General features: G+C 43.5%; 1 protein-coding gene across 6 annotated transcripts in view; it reads right to left on the bottom strand.

Annotated features, from left to right (window-relative positions):
* The window catches only part of ABCA1 (ATP binding cassette subfamily A member 1), a 340473-nt gene that overhangs the window by 105960 nt on the left and 217838 nt on the right, over positions 1-16675 (bottom strand). For 5 of the 6 annotated variants that reach the window (XM_061163510.1, XM_061163508.1, XM_061163513.1 and 2 more), the window contains one exon: positions 6628-6792. In XM_061163510.1, coding sequence (XP_061019493.1) covers positions 6628-6693 — 66 coding nt within the window. In that variant the 5' untranslated portion in view covers positions 6694-6792. Of the gene's footprint in view, positions 1-6627; positions 6793-12397; positions 12522-16675 lie in introns of those variants that run through there. The other variant, XM_061163512.1, reaches the window with a different exon arrangement.

Genomic DNA, 16675 nt, shown 5'->3' with positions numbered 1-16675 from the left:
TTTGGACTCTTTTGTTGATTATGATGGCTACTCCATTTCTTCTAAGGGATTATTGCCCTAAGTAGTAGATGTAATGGTCATCTGAGTTAAATTCACCCACACTTTTGTTACACACACACTATGGTTACACACTTCTGAATCTTACTCTGTTACCCATACCCATGTTACTCCCTCCATGCCTGCCCCCACCACAGAGTGGAAGAAAGGGAAAGGAACACTGTTTTCATAAAGGTGTTTCTTACCAAAGTCAGAAACTCAGAAGCCCTGTTTCAGATTGGGTATTAAAATTAAAATTCTGATGATTAAGTAAATAGCTACACTGAGGTGTTCTGGGGACTTGCCCTCTCGTTACTCCTCAGCAACAACATGGGGATATAATGCACAAGCATTTCTAGAGAGCATTCTTCTCAACTCTTGACATGGGGGGCCAGATAATGGTTGTGAGGGGCTCTCCTATGAATGGTAGAATCCCTGCCCTCTACCAGTGGATATCAACCACCCCTGCCCAGGACTGTAACAACCAATCACTGTCTCTAGATGTTATCCAATGTCCCTAGGACAGTAAAATAGCACTAGGCTACTTTTAGAATTTGATAAGGTAACAGGATTCAATGGGGAAAAGAAACTGATGAAAATATGGAAGACTATTCTGAGAGGTAAAGAAGTAAACACGAGACAGTGAGTTTCCCAAGATAACAGAAAATTTATCAAAGCAATGGCACACTCTAGGCTCTGTCAGCATCATAATGAATACTTATCAACATACACTTCAATTAAATTAAACTGAAATCTTAAAGATCAAATCAGAGAAATGCTAAAGGGAAAAACAAATCTGAAAGCCAGGCCTACCCTCCCAGAACTATAAAGCCTCATGCAGTGACAGTGGATTTTTCAATTTGTTTGATCTTTGGAAGGACATCTGACCATGTATGTCAAGGGCCACTTCCCTTTTACCTAGGAATCATGCTCCTGAGATTCTGGCCTAAGGAAATAATATAAAAATAAGAAAAGGCTATATGTATAAAATCCTTATGGTAACTTACTTATAATGGCAAACACAAGAAATATCTCAATGTTGGCAATAATGTATGAGGTTATAAAATGAAAACTGCATGGATCCCTGTATTGCTACCAGGAATGTCACTGGCATTATCCCATGGTAGATTTGGGGTCAAAACTTCCAGTCCCTCCTCTTACTGATGTACTAATTAACAATATTTCCTTCATCTATGAAACAGAAATTGTAATGAAGACCTCTCAGACTTGCTGTGAAAATCAAGAAGATAACAGGTACAAGAGTACTTTCAAAAGTATAAACTACAACCTACACATCAAGAATCATAATTATTATAATATGAAGATTATTTGGAAATATGCAACATACACGCTAGGTTGCTCCAGTCATGTCTGACTCTTCGCGACCCCATGGACTGTAGCCACTCAGGCTCCTCTCTCCATGGAATTTTCCAGGCAAGACTACGTGCCCTCCTCCAGGAGATCTTCCCAAGCCAAGGATCAAACCTGAGTCTCTTAAGTCTCCCATACTGGCATGTGGGTTTTTTAATGGCAAGGCCACCTGGGAAGCCCAGAAACAGAGCACAAAATGGTACATGTGTATGCTTAGGCTGTCATCCGTCAAGTCCCCTCAATGCCAAGGACCACACAACCTGACCCTCATCATCATGACCTACCTACTTCAGGGACTCCTTTTGCACATTACATAAAATTCAGCTGTCCTTAGCCAGCTCCATGATCTGACCCTGCCGACTCCCAACTCACCCCCAGCCAGTCTTTCCTCAGTGCCACCTGCACTCCTGTCCCTTGGCTCCAGGACATGCATGAGGCACGTGGCCTTCACACCCTGTCTCTCTGCCTGGAAGCCAGTGCCCCTGATGGCTGAGCTCCTGTTCTTCCCCTGGCTAACTGCTGCTTGAATTGAACACCAAGGCTCTCAGCTTAAATGTCATGACCTTTCATTCTAAATTAGGTCCCTACCCACAGCCTAGTGGTAACTGACATAGTAGGACAGGTTTTTTTTTCCTTCATAGCACTTACCACAGCTATGATATTTCTACATATGTGACAACATGCTTCATATCTGCTTCTCTGGCTGAACTGTAAGCTCTATGAGGGCAGGGATCTTGCCTGTCTGCTTCACCACTGTACACCCAGGACACTGTCTTACATGCAGTAGATGTTTAGTAAATATTTATTCAAAGGAAACAATAAATGCCTATTTGTGCTAACTGTTCTCATTTCATAGAAGGGAAAACTAAAAGTCAGGGAAAATGAGTTTCCCTAAGCCATTAAGGCATACAGTGGCCAAGCTGGAATTAGAATTGAATTAGAATCAGATAATAATTAGCATTATTAGCTGGATTTGAACCAGCACTGCCAGGCCAGGACTAAGGACAGAGAAGAAATGTATCAGGTGAAACTGGAAGCTGGGAGGGAATGCCGAAAGTTTGCATCTACACTGTAAAATTCTCCAAAGGCTCTTACATGAGGACTCAATTTGTATTTATTTGATTGCTTATTCCTTGTCACTAAAGAGTGCCCAAATATTGATACTCTAAAATATGCAGAAAATAAAATTATCTATTTCCTCAGCCACATGGTTAAACAAATCAAAGTGAGAAAATTAACAGCAAAGGCAAAAAAGAAGGCCATATGGCCATACTCTGTCCCATCTGTTCCACAGGGACCTTGGTCTCTGGTTCAGCCTAAAATCAGATGGGGATCCGGAGAACTCCGAAGCCCCTCGGCTTTCCTGTCCCAAGCCCGTTTGTGCTCACTGACCACCAACCCACACAAGTTAACTGTTACTTTGGACCCAAACTGAGCTTTGCACCCAACTTACGCAACTCATTTTCAATGTATTCTTTGCCCAATAGGAGCAGCGGAAAGCTACCCCTGGCTGATGGTCCCATGAGTCTGCATAATGGGGGCACAAGAAAAGACAGCCCCCAAATTCATTAGCAAATGAGGACACAGAGTGGAAGAGCAAATGGCCACCTTTCAAGAAGGTTGCTCTGGGGTTTACTGCTCAGCACCCAGCTCCTACATCTTCTTCCTGTCTCCCTGCACATGCGGCCCCTCTAGCAGGGGCGCCTCCTCAAGATCTATTAACTAATGGACCATTTCACACATTCACCCCTCATTGAGCAAATGCTTGTTAAGCATATCCCCAGTGCCAGGCTATGGAGCCAGGCAAGTACATCCAGGATCTCTGAAGGGGGAAATTAAGCAAGGATTCTGTACACTGTAGGTGAGAATTGTCATGGAGCTGCTAACTCCTTGCCCTGCCTACAGGGCAGGGCATGTCCTGAGCTAACAATGTGGAACCAAGACCCTAAATAGGTCTCACTGTCTATAATCAATATATTTATAGATCCAAGCCATTTGGACTGGGAAGTAGCTACAGTCAGCACTTGAGATCCATGGGTATTAAACCTCCTGTGCAGATGAGGCAAAGCCTTCTCAAAAGAACTTGTGCTTCCAGGGCCATCAGGAAATTGATTCTGGTGCTACTTCCACAACTGAGCCACTCTGGACCCCTTGCCCCACACCCAAAATCCCATCCCCATCAACTAACTGTACAAGGGTCAGGTCAGATCTTTCCAACCCTGACAACCTAAACTTCGGCAACCTGAAATAAACTACCTTTTTTTTTTTGTTCTAGTTCAGCAAAACACATTTCCTGTAGAAATCAGGAAGGGAGGTAAAGCAGACAAGCTAGCAGACCGTAGGTGTATATCTAAAAAAGTCCTTCTGTGTCAGGACGCTATGTCTTACTTCCCCTTCAATAAGAACTCTGCCACAGGGCCAAAAATTGCCCTTTATGAAGCCTGCCTATCTCTCTAATTGTAGCTCATTTTAAACTGATAAGCAATATTGAGCAAGAAGCAGCAAGACTAACAGACACTAGCCCAGTCTGGATGGCCCAATCCCAAGTCCTGTTCTGGGACCCTGTGCTCCTGATTCCTTAGTTGACCTTGGGGAAATCCCTTCCCTGCTTTATCTGTAAAATGACAGGTTTGGGCTGGATTACCCTTGAGACCTCGCATTGTTAAGATGATATAGTTCTTTGCACTACTCACTGGCTAACAGACACAGCACAGCAAAGACAGTTCCCCATCACATGGGCTGCTGCCAACATGCTAAGAAGAGACTGGGGACCTGGACCACAGAGCAGCTAAGAAATGAGATTAGGAAATGAATGTATAGGTGTTGGGAACACCAGGGCCTGGGTACAGCCGTGGGAGGCAGGCACAAAGGTAAGGAAGAGGTTAGAAACTTCAAGATGTTGAGACTGAAGATAGAATAAATAATAATACCACTGAAGAGCAATCTGACATAGTGGTTTAGAGAACCAACTCTAGAGTCAGATTATTTAGAACTGAACACTACATATGCCCCTGACTAGCAGTGTGACCCTCAGACAAGTTACTTATATTCTCTCTGTGATTTAAGTTCCCCAGTGATAACACTGGGGAACACTGGGCATTTTGTGTTATAAGGAAACAACAGTACTTTGTGGATCTTAAAAGGATTAATCTAGTTAACAATTCACTTTAGTGCCTAGTATGTGGAAGCGAAATCTAAGTGTTTGCTTTTATTATATTATATATTATGTAATATTGCTATATTTTAGTATCATCATTATTAATCAAGACAGATAGGATACATAAATTCTAGTTCCTACTCTCTCATTAAGTGACCTTGGGATTCAGCTCCCTACATACAATAAGAGGGACTGAAAAATAGTCAGTGTTTCTGAAACTAGTATATATATATACAAATAATATATATAATTCCATAAGGGATTATATGAGTTCTCTGTCAGGATTTTAAACACTTTGTGTTTTCATTTCAATGGTCATCTAAGGAAATATGAATAAACATACCTGGATTTTCTGAATGCCTACTTTACAACCAAGTTCTGGCACAAGATCACAAGTCTAAGTTTCTATTTGTGTTTGCCATTGTGTTAGCACCAATATTCCCTGGTGGCTCAGATGGTAAACACATCTGCCTACAATGCAGGAGACCCAGGTTCGATCCCTGGGTTGGGAAGATCCCCTGGAGAAGAAAATGGCAACCCACTCCAGTACTCTTGCCTGGAAAATCCCATGGACGGAGGAGCCTGGTAGGTTACAGTCGTGGGATTGCAAAGAGTCGGACGCGACCTAGCGACTTCACTTTAGCACCAATATAATTGCAGTAGACCAATGAGAAAGGCACAGGCGCAGAAGCAGTTTGTGAATGATGAGACCGGGCCAAATGAAAATAAATGATGTCCGACGAAAGTCACTGGAAAAATTGGAAAATCATTGGAAAACTGAATCATTAGCACATGGTAATACAGACTGTCCAAACTCAAACAAGTGTTCACTACCATAGTTACACTGCTGCCTCCAAACAGTGTCAGATATAGCTTCAAACAGTGTCAGCTGCCTTACTACATTAACAGCGTTAATTTGAACTGTACTGGTTCTGCAATTTTGTTTGCACTTAATTTATAAATCTGTATGGGTCATATGTTCTCATGACAGTCTATAAGAATAAGGGGTTTATATCGAGTTTCACATACGTACATATTCACAAAACATTATAATAAAAAATATGCTTGGTGAACACAAGGGGACCTTGACATATTTGCTCTTTTAAAGAAGGGCCAGTTTCAGAAACAGTGAATTAAGTTATCTCCAAGATCCCTTCTGGCTCTTTGAGTCTAAAAGAGGATGGTCATTTCTGTTGCAGGTGTGTTAAGCTTCATGAGGACAGCCAAAAGGGGATGTAGGCTTAGAATTCAGGGGAAAATGCAGGGCAGGAAACAGACATTTAGAAGTCAACTATAGAGAGGTGCGGCTGAACGCAGGAGACCAGACAGGATCTCTAGGGGTGTCCAGGGAGGGAGAAGTCAAGAGCTGATATTGGAGCTTCAGAGAAATCTCTGGGCCTTGTAGCTTATACCTTCTCACAGAAAAATATCATTCACCAAGTGTTAAAGATGGTATTCTCAGGATTCTTGAAAGGATCACTGTCTCATCCAGAAGTGATGGCATAGAACCCTCCACAGAAATAAAACAAATCTGTTTTGTATTCCTCCAGGCTCGCAGTCCAAGCTGAAAGGGGAGAGTCCATACTAAAAGATTCAGTCTCTGACCTCTAAGAGCTGGGCCATGAACTCACTTCAACTCCACCACCCAGACCATTAGGAGTTCTTGGAGAGCCAGGCAGCCTCCAGGGCTGCAGCAAAAGTTAGGAGTAAGATGGACAAGGGGCAATGTGTGCCAGGTTCCAGGGGTCTGAACTTAGGCCTGGGCACTAGCACAAACAAAAGCTATGATCGCCGCCTGGTTGCAAATCTGCCTCCTATGATAAGAGGCACGGCTAGCTAAATCAGGACCCCACACAGTCCTGGGTCCACCAGCGCCAGACACATTCAATCACTTTAAGAAAACCAAGAAGAACAATACTGTAAAGGAATTATCCTCCAATTAAAATAATTAAAAAAAAAAAAACAAACAAACAAGAAGAATCTCTTTTCCGCCCTCTTCTTCACCCCCAACTCAAAATCAGGAAGAAAAGCAGGGGAGAATCCCCGGAGAAACCCAGGCTTACTGTTTGTCTTCTTCTGAAAGTGAGGTTCTTCCACAGCAGCAATCTCAGCTGAGGCCAATAAGCCATGTTACCTCAGCCAGCACCACAGCAGCCCGCGGGTGGCTCCTGAAGCCTGGGAAGGAAGTGGCTGCAGCTCACAGCAGGGACGCTGTGGCTGGTCATTAACTGAAAGATAAAGCAAGACGGGATGTTAGTTTTTGCTGCAAAGCCATACGCCAGTGAGGGCTGTTGCACCAGCCCCCTCACCTGAGCCCTCAAAACCCAGTTCTGTCTCATGACTACTTCTCCATAAGGCATGAGTCCCCGACTTCCAGCCTTGGGTCTCTGGTAAACAGGCATGCTGGAGCTTTTCTGGCGTTAGCCTGCGAGTAAGTCATTATTATCTGAATCACTGGAGCTCCACTGATGAGACCATTGGGAATGAAAAATTGAAAAAAAATGAAAAATTGAAGGCAGACCTAAGTGATCAATCTTATGTGCCCAAAACACCAGAGCTGCAAATGGCATACTGGAATCCCAGAGACCTGCCTCCCTTCTCTAAGAAAATGCCTTCCTGCTCAGAAAATGTCAGCAGCATTTATAAATTTTGCCTTGAACCTGGAGTGACTTACACTATTGTCTGAAATTTGCTGCAGACTACATTTTCATCTCGCCACAAAGTTGAGTCCTTCCAATGATAAATGACACCACTGACAGAGCAGTTTCCTAATCCGAAAAGTCACAGCGTGTCTTAGATGACTGTGAGTGAACACGGACACCTGGCTCCTAAGTAAGGAGAACCCCAAGTGTTCTGTGTGTGGAGAGAAAACAATATCCCATGGAGTAAGACAAGGCAGCCAAGGCAGGCAGAGAGCATCAGCTGTGAAACTGACAAGTTCCCCCTGTCTGGACATAGGCACACTTCTGGCCTCGCTCCACCTGCACCTGCACACGGAGCCCACCTAATCCTTGCCAGGTGTCACAGATGCCTCCTGGGAGGACTGATTTGCCATGCTGGGGAAAGGGGTGGCTCTCATAAACAGGAGATACAAGCTTCCGTGTGTCCCCACTGCCCCTCAACAACAGTACTTATTTAATGCTGGAGTAACCCCAGTAGTCACAGTAAAATTAAAGCTAGGGAAAAGGCAGAAAATAAAAACTGGGAGAAGGGAGGGATACACAGGTCAAAGCTAGGCCCTGACACCACTTCACACCCAGGAACTCTTAGCAGAAATAAGAAACCAACGTTACCTCTAAAATGGCTCATTTAATCATCGTGGTCTCTGGTGGAATGGAGGTGGGGATGGGAGATTAGGCAGGAGGAACAAACAGCAGAAAGGGCTTAGAATGTAGTGACCGCTTGTGGATACAAAACTAAGTAACTGGACTAAAAGTCTGTGAGTCCAAACGGACCTCAATGCAAAGGTCAACCTCTAGCAGGACTTTACCCTCTTGGCCCCCACACCACAAGGACTTGGATTAAAAACTTCTACAAAAGAAATGGGAACGTAAGCAGTCTACAGTGTCTGAGAAGAATCACTGACTCTACTATTATGTATTTTAATTCACTCATTGATAAGCCAACAAATCCAGGATTCCTCTGAAAGAGTCAAGCCTTAAGACCTTTCTTTTCTTTATCATTTGCTCAGCAAACCTGTCGATGAACACAGACGCCCCTCCCCCAAAAAATTCTCACTAAAAATAATTAAACCAGCACTGTGTACATCCACAGTTTGTTTAAAGATGGCCGCTGGTCTCTCTGAGTGCTGAGAGCCAAAATTTGGTTGTGAGCTTCGTGCTTGTAATCCTAAATCATTTTGTAAGTGGCCTGGGACAGGGCTTGCATTCCAGAAACACTGAAATAAATAATTAGCTGGATTTTCCTGATTCAAAAGGTGCTCTCCAGAAATCACTTAGTTGATTTAGAAGCTACACAAATCTTCTCAGGTCCTCAAAGTAGCAATGAGGAGGTTGGAACATAAGTTTATCATTTAAAAAGGAGCGAGAGCTTAGATAGGAATTAGGCGCAGCTTCTCAACGATGTGCCCTTGGCCAAAACTTTATGCCCTCTGAGCATCAATTCCCTCAGTGTAAAATGGGGGTGACAATACCTATCTTGCAGGATATTCAATGGATATTCAATTGTCAATGAGACAATATAAATAAATATATAAGTTCCCCAGCAAACTATATGGCACGCTGTAAGTGGCAAAGAAATGAGCTCCCTCCTCCCCACTTTTCTTTCTCTGGTCCATCCCTACCTCTTACAGAAAAATGGTTATCTCCTGTCCAAACATTCTTTTCTACTCCATTATTTTTAGCAGCAGCAGCATTTTTAGCAAACTCATCATGGGTTTCTGACAAGGTAGGAGGGGCAAAGTAGGAAGGATGAAATCAGAATGGCCTAGTATTAAAGACCCTCAGGCTCAAACCAGGACACCGACTCCCCTAAATCTGAGTGGAGAATCTCAGAATAAAAGAAGACACACCTCTGCAGGATGTTCACAAGAAGAGAACGGCCGGGAGGAAGCTTTTTGGAGAGTATTTTCCTAAAGTGGGGTTTCTGCATTTCCAGACATGGATCCTAGCTTCAGAGACCCTCCAGGAGACACGTAGAGACGTCAGCAAGAAACAGCCTGTGCAGCGGTAGAAGGTTTTGCTCCAGCTTCGCTGGGTACTTGCCCCACTTTCCTACCCACCTTGGCATAGCCCCGGGCCTCTTGCATAATTCCCTCCTCCCACCTCAGAACATGGTGACCACTGCTGGGAGCAATTTTATCCAAAGAGGAGGTTTTGGCAATGCCCAAATCCTCTGCTCAGGTAACTGAGGCCAAATGGACATTTCTACATCAGTTTTTCAAGGAAGCAAACAAACAAACCAAAACCAAAAAGAAGACCGTACTATGTATTGACTAGATTTCTCAATGCTTCAAAGCTAGTAGCACACTCATTTCTGCCCCTGTGCACATTTCCAGTTACTGGTTGGAAAGCATCCCACTTCACAATCATGGCCAGTCAATAGGCCACCCTCTTCCAGCTTCTGGACGACCACAACAGCCACTTCCCTGAACTCCCTGCCTCCAGTCTTGCCCCCTCCATCCATTTATCACAGAGAAACCAAAGTGATGCCACTCAACCAAAGTTCCAAACAAGCCACTCTCCCACTTAAAACTGCCTTTGTCAGCACCGCACTGCCCTGGGGATAAAGTGCAGTCCTCACCTTGGTTTAGCTGGGTCCCCAGTGACTCCAGCCTCCTCTCTCATCACTCCCCACTTTCTAAACCAAGCCCCAGAAAACTACTCACGGCTCCAAACGGGCAGCCCTCTCTCCCACCACTGGGCCTCCTGCATGTTCCCTGTCCTGAACGGCTGCTTCCAGCACTGTCAGCTGGGCCGAATCTTCCTCAACCATAGGATCCTGTCCTGATACCTCCCCTGCACTGACATCTCTTTAAAAACCCCTCCTAGGTGCACTCACGGCAGCCTGTTTTCCCTTGCATCGTTTCTGCCACTTTCTGAGTCCACAGGATCATTTCTCTTTCTTAACCGCAGTTTTCCCCAGCATGCAAAACAGTATAAGGCATAGAGTAAGCCCTCAGGGAATATTTGCTTAATTAATTAACTATGAGATGGACATGAGAAATAGAGATTCAAGATGGAAGGGTGGTGGCACTCCTGGGCCTGTGGTAACCAATTTATCAAGCTTGATGAACTGATTAAGGCAAATTGTCCCCAGGGAGGGGGGTCTATGTTCACCCCACACTGGGGACAGCCGCGAGGATTGCTGGTGACTCCTGGGATATCCAGGAAAGTGTCATTGAATCCAGGTTGGCTTCCCACAAACACAGGTTTAGCTAAGGATGGAGCAGGCCCTCCCAAAGCCAGAGGAGCCAAGAAACCTGCTTTTTCCCCACCTTCATGCCAAGTACTAGGCATGTCCTCTCCAGGTCTCCACATCAGTCACCCAGGTGAATCACCCTTTGCCAAAATTTAGCATAGTTTCCACACCCCAACCTTTTTTGTACAGTATGACCTCATGGAAGTGACCAATTACATCTTTGGCCAATTTTTTAAAAGAAATTTTCACTTCAAATGCCACTGATATCTTAAAATTATTAAATACCTAGAGAATACCACAGCCTGCTAAACCATGACCTTCTCAAATAAGTAATTATTAGTTACAGAAAAATGAAAATTAAAACCACAGTGAGATACCACTACATACCCACTGGAACTACTACAATTTTTTAAATTTTAAAGTATTAGTATGAGTAGCAACTGGCACTATCATACACTGCTTGTAGGAATGAAAATGGAACACGCACTTTGTTAAATACTCTGGTGGTTTCTTGTAAAATTACACACAGACTTATGATACAGCCCAACCATCCTGTCCTAGGTATTTGCCCGAAAGAAATGATAGCATACGTTCACACAAAGACCTGTATGTGAACATCCACAGAAGTCTTACACAGAATAGTCCAAACTGGAAGCAATCCAAAGATCCATAAATCAGTGAATAAATTAAAATGGAATACTACTCAACAATAAAAAAAGGACCACACTACTAATATATTCAACAGCATGGGAGAAATCTCAAAAGCCTTATGCTAAGAGAAAAAAGCCAGACACAAAAGACTACATACGATATGAACCTACTTATGTGACATTCTGGAAAGGTGAAACAATGGGGACAGAAATCAGACCCGTGGTTGCCAGTGGTTGGGGGAGAGGACAGATTGCAAGGAGCGCTAAGTGATAGAAATATTCCACACCATGGTTGTGGCAAGTGGTTATACATGTGCAGGTGCTGTCCCAGACACTGGAGATTCAGCAGTGAACAAAAGTGTTCTCATGGAACTTCTAGCAAGGTGGAAGAAGACCTGACAAGTAACAGTGTGTTGTTAAGGCAGTGGGTGATAAGAATAGTGAAGAAAAAGCAGAGCAAAGAGAGTAATGATAGGTGGGTAATTTTTTTCCTTAGGTCAGTGAAATGAGAATGTGCCATATGCTACTGGCAAAGGGGTCACCAAGTGACAGCTGGGATTGTGAATTGTTTTCACTTTTCCCCAAACCAAAATATGAAATGCCAGGCAGACTCAGCAATGGTGGCAAAAGAAAAAAGAGTAGAGCTTCACAGGAAGCCCTGTGCCAAGGGGGAAATGATGACCCCAGTCAGCAGCTACTGACTGCTCCTCCAACCCCCATCCTCACCAAAATGTTCAGCCCTTTCGAACTTCACATGTAAGCTTCAGAGACATGAGAGAAGAAGAAAGGAAGAGAGATAAAGCAGCAGACATGCTAAAAAGACAAGGTGGGAGGATTTTTTCCCACTTACTGATGTCAAAAGGAAAACAGGAACTATATCCCGTGACTGCTTTCAACCCTTCCAAAACATTAAATCTTTCTACAGAAATGTACTAAGGAAAAAAACTGCACATGTTTTCACTACTATCCGAAACTCTTAGTTTGTGCAGTAACAAAGAGTTGGTTGGTCTTTTTCCTTCCTACAAGAACACTGCAAGCACTGAGCTTCCATCTCAGAGGGGACAGTGAACCTCCAACTCACTTGCTCCAAGAAAGGCCAGTCTCCACTGGGAACCACACAACTGCCATTTCTCACTGGAGCTAAGAAGTCGGCCCCTCAAAGCAGAAGAGAACAACCTTGCACAAGGCCAACCCCCAGCTGATAGAAAGAATTCATTGCAGCTTTGGAGACCCACTCCCACCACACCCCAATCTAACAGTGAAGCCAAGGCCCATCAAAAGCAAGGGGCCTGCCCAGACTCACCCCCAAGAGTTGGAACTGGCCTCCAGGTTTCTCCAGAAGTAACTTTGTCAACAACTGCTCCTACTTTCCCACTGCTGTATTCCTCCTATGACTCTGTTTATTCTTCTGAACACACTTTCCCTATCAGTTCTACCCAAATAGCTCATATACACAGAACATGCAGCCAGCAACTGACTTTCTTCTTTCAAAAACAGTGGTTTTATGACAGCTCTTTCTCTAAAAAAACAAACAAAAAGTAAGTATGTGTGTATTCTTTGTTAGACAGATTTCCCCATAGTTTCCAGAAGTGAGACAGAAGTTGAAATCTCTCCTGATGAAACTGTTTCTGGATGTCTTATGTCAATAAATGACTCAGTCCAGTTCAGTTCAGTCGCTCAGTTGTGTCCGACTCTTTGCGACCCCATGAATCGCAGCACACCAGGCCTCCCTGTCCATCACCAACTCCCAGAGTTTACTCAAACTCATGCCCATCGAGTCTGTGATGCCATCCAGCCATCTCATCCTCTGTCATCCTATTCTCCTCCTGCCCCCAACCCCTCCCAGCATCAGGGTCTTTTCCAATGAGTCAACTCTTCGCATCAGGTGGCCAAAGTATTGGAGTTTCAGCTTCAGCATCAGTCCTTCCAATGAACACCCAGGACTGATCTCCATTAGGATGGAATGGTTGGATCTCCTTGTAGATAACTAGCCAGTAACAAAAGCAAGAGGCAGATTTAAAGCAGGATATAACTATATAACATACAAACTATAGTAAATGTGTTGGCGCAAAAGCTCAACTAATGACCTCTTCCTCGCTGATGCAAATACAAGGATCACAGGCACTGCTGCAGGTCATCTCCAGAGAGATATAGAGGTTTCTGAGGAACTGAAGATATGAAACCTGTAAGACCACCAGAGCAAGCTTCTTTGGAAGAGGCCTGTTTTTAATTGCCTCTCTGAGTGTATGTCTCCAGATCAGTAGCCACATTTATGGAAAATGATAATGAGATTAAAACCAGGTTGGAACAGGCTCTTTGCACCCATGGCTGATGACAGGGCATGGCTGCCATGGTGGAAGAAGGCGACTTGGAAAGTCTCCCCATGATTTCTCCCAAGATAGCCATCAGCTTTATTAAGCCTGAAGTTATTTTAACTGTCTTAGTTTCTTTTCTGGCCTCCAGTTGTCACTGAGCTCTCTACCCATAAGGCCATTCATGCTAATCCTTAAATTCTATCCCCTCGCACTCTCCAGACATACTATAGACTCACAACTCAGAGAAACTGTCCTTAGTTGCCACTAAATCCTTAGAGGCCTGCAGAAAGGTCATGGGCTGGTACTTGGTGACCCCTGAAACTGTGTTCCTACTTATAACATCTTAATCTAACACCTTAATACTCAAATTTAAGGAGAAAAAAATGATGTAAGAAATCTTCCAAGATAAAATTCACAGATAAAAGGAAGCCATTCTATCATTCTAGAAGATTCCTGTCATTCTAGAAGAAGCTCTGCTATCACAAGACCTGTTTTAAAAATACAGATCCAGGACTTTCCCGGTGGTCCAGTGGCTAAGATTCTACATTCCCAATGCAGGGGGCCCAGGTAGGATCCCTGATCAGGGAACTCAATCTCACATATTACAACTAAGATCGAGTACAGCCAAATAACTAAATATCTTAAAAATATATAGATCAAATGAATTTCATTAATTCTAACAATTTGTAACTCAAGGAGAATTTTAAGTGCCAAATGTATCATTCATACTTGATTATTAGTAAGTTTATACATAACTGCACATTCTTGTTTCACCTTGGGATATATATTCAATTTCCTGGACAAAAGTATTTGCTAATGGCTAATTTTCAAAATGAGGGCTAAGACAGGAATACACAAAAACGGGAAAGTTAGAAGAGATACATGAATATTGTACAAATCCATAACGAGTCCTTGAGAAGCACATTTCCTCATGCTGTCAACAATTCTATTTTAAAGGGGATTCAAAAAGTTTAAATCTATTTCTATCATGTTGCTGATATTTGGACAACCAAAGATCCTATTTATCACTCTCAACAGTCCAGTTGCTAGCAGCTAACACAGTCTCAGGACTTCTAAAACTGACAAGAACCAGAGTTTCTGAAATCCATCCTGTCCTCAAGTTCTTGTTTCATCATTGTAGAATTATGGAGAAATTCTGACAAAATGTTAGGGACAGCCCTTCTTACGCTGCTGATTTCCACTAAACAAACACACAGCAACCCTGAAAGGAAGACTTCAGCAAACAATACAACTATTTGCTTTTTTCCCTGGTTGGGGGTGTGTAGCATATAGGAAAAAGGAACCTTTCCCCTAGAAATGAAATACCTGTCAATATTACATGACATACAATGTATGGCAAAAATCACTACAATATTGTAAAATAATTAGCCTCCAACTAATAAAAATAAACGAAAAAAAAATTACATGACATAGAAAACAACTTTTTTCTCAACCACAATCATAATGCCAAAGTTAGAGGATCCTGCAGGGAAGGAACTATAAAAGTGACAGACATCCTGAGTGATACAGAAACACAAGCAAGTCTGCCTCCATGAGCAATCCTTTATTTGCAGAAAACTTTGACTGGATAATGTTCCCTGTTGTTGGAGAAGGGCTTTCCAAGAGCATTTTAGGATAAAAGGCTTCGGGACTATATCAGCAAAAACCATTCTGTTTGCTTTACATCTCGGAAGGGTCAACATCTTCAGATGTTCAACCTTCTCCCAGCCTAAAAAGTTTATTTTTACAAAAGCGCTCAAAGGACTTGGGGACAGACAAACCCAAATCCCTTCACTGCCTTCTCCTTCCTGTAGACCAATGCCGCCGTGCAGCAAGCTTCCCCAGATGTCCTTAATTATTTTCCTGAATTAAATGGCCTGGTAGACAGAAGAGAGGTTTGGGAGTTAGAGAGTGGGGTTTGAATCCTGACTCTGCTACTCACCAGCTCCGGGATCCTGAGCATTGAGCACTGAGTCCCTGTATTCTCTCCATAAAACAGAACAAATAATGTATATACAACATTATTTGGGACAAAAGAAATATCCAGTAAATGGCAGCTATGATTAGTGCAGCTGACTTCACAGTGTAAAGTACTCAGAGTATGTGTTAAGTCATCTCCAACTCTTTGGGACCCCATGAACTGTAGCCCACCAGGCTCCTCTGTCCATGGGATTTTCCAGGCAAGAATACTGGAGTGGGTTGTCATTTCCTCCTCCAGCGGATCTTCCCAAACCCATGTCTCCTGCATCTCCTGTATTGGCAGGTGAATTCTTTACCACTGAGCTGCCTGGGCTTCCCCAAAGCACTCAGGTGGGGCACAAAGTGGGCAGCTTATTAATATTGAAGCAATCTCTCTTCCTCCTTCTCTATCCACAGAAGGGACTATTTCCCCAACGCCTTTCCAGAACACACTGGAACTCTCTGTATGCCCAGATCGATGGGAGATGTCAAAGGGTTTTTCTGGTATCCTGGTACCATTTCTACCAGTGTCTTACCATAACCCCCCAATTTGGGGACCCCTACCACCCACGTATACTATTCTTCCACTCTGGGAGCAATCAGCTCTTCTGTTCCACATAGGCTGCCTTCCTCCATGTCTTCAGCACTTCTCTCAGTTTTGTTCTCTAGATTACTTCCTCCAGCTTCCAGGTCAATTGCCTATTTGCAATCTGGGCCTTATATTTATTCCTCCATCTCTTCAGCTCTCCTACCATCTCCTCCAGTGTACTAAGTGCTCCGATGGTCCCTGATACACAAGCTACCATGTCTCAACATCTTACTGTCCCATGCCACACTGAGCCCAGAGCCGCTTGGTGCTTGTACACATTTGTGGAGTGAAGGTCTCTGAAGTCAGACCTCAGGGATGAGAAAATTAGTTAAAGCAGGTTCACCATGGTAGCAAATCAGAAATGTCATAAAGGACACGTTCAGGTAGCCCAAAACCATGACAAATTTTCCAGCTGCATTCAAAGAAATTCAGATTAAACAGGAGTGCATCTAATTTGGTCTTCCCCAAAGTCACTCGAATTTGTTGGTAAGGGCGTTCACTTTCATGGACTTCTTGTGAGCAAAGGAGAATCTATCTGTAATTTGCCAGACTGAGGCTCCAGATGCCTGTAAACATGCCACCTAACAATAACACCTCTCCTAGGGGCTCAACCATGAATACAAAACTGTCAACATTGGTCAGGAGCCTCAAACTCTAAACTCATAGGCTCAAGTCAAGAACTCACTCAATGAAGCTTATCAAAACCTGTATACAGTTT

The sequence above is a fragment of the Dama dama genome, chromosome 16 (assembly GCF_033118175.1).
Source record: "Dama dama isolate Ldn47 chromosome 16, ASM3311817v1, whole genome shotgun sequence".
Taxonomy (NCBI): Eukaryota; Metazoa; Chordata; class Mammalia; order Artiodactyla; family Cervidae; genus Dama; species Dama dama.
Note: the sequence above shows the minus strand (reverse complement) of the source record. Positions and strands in the feature narration are given on the sequence as shown.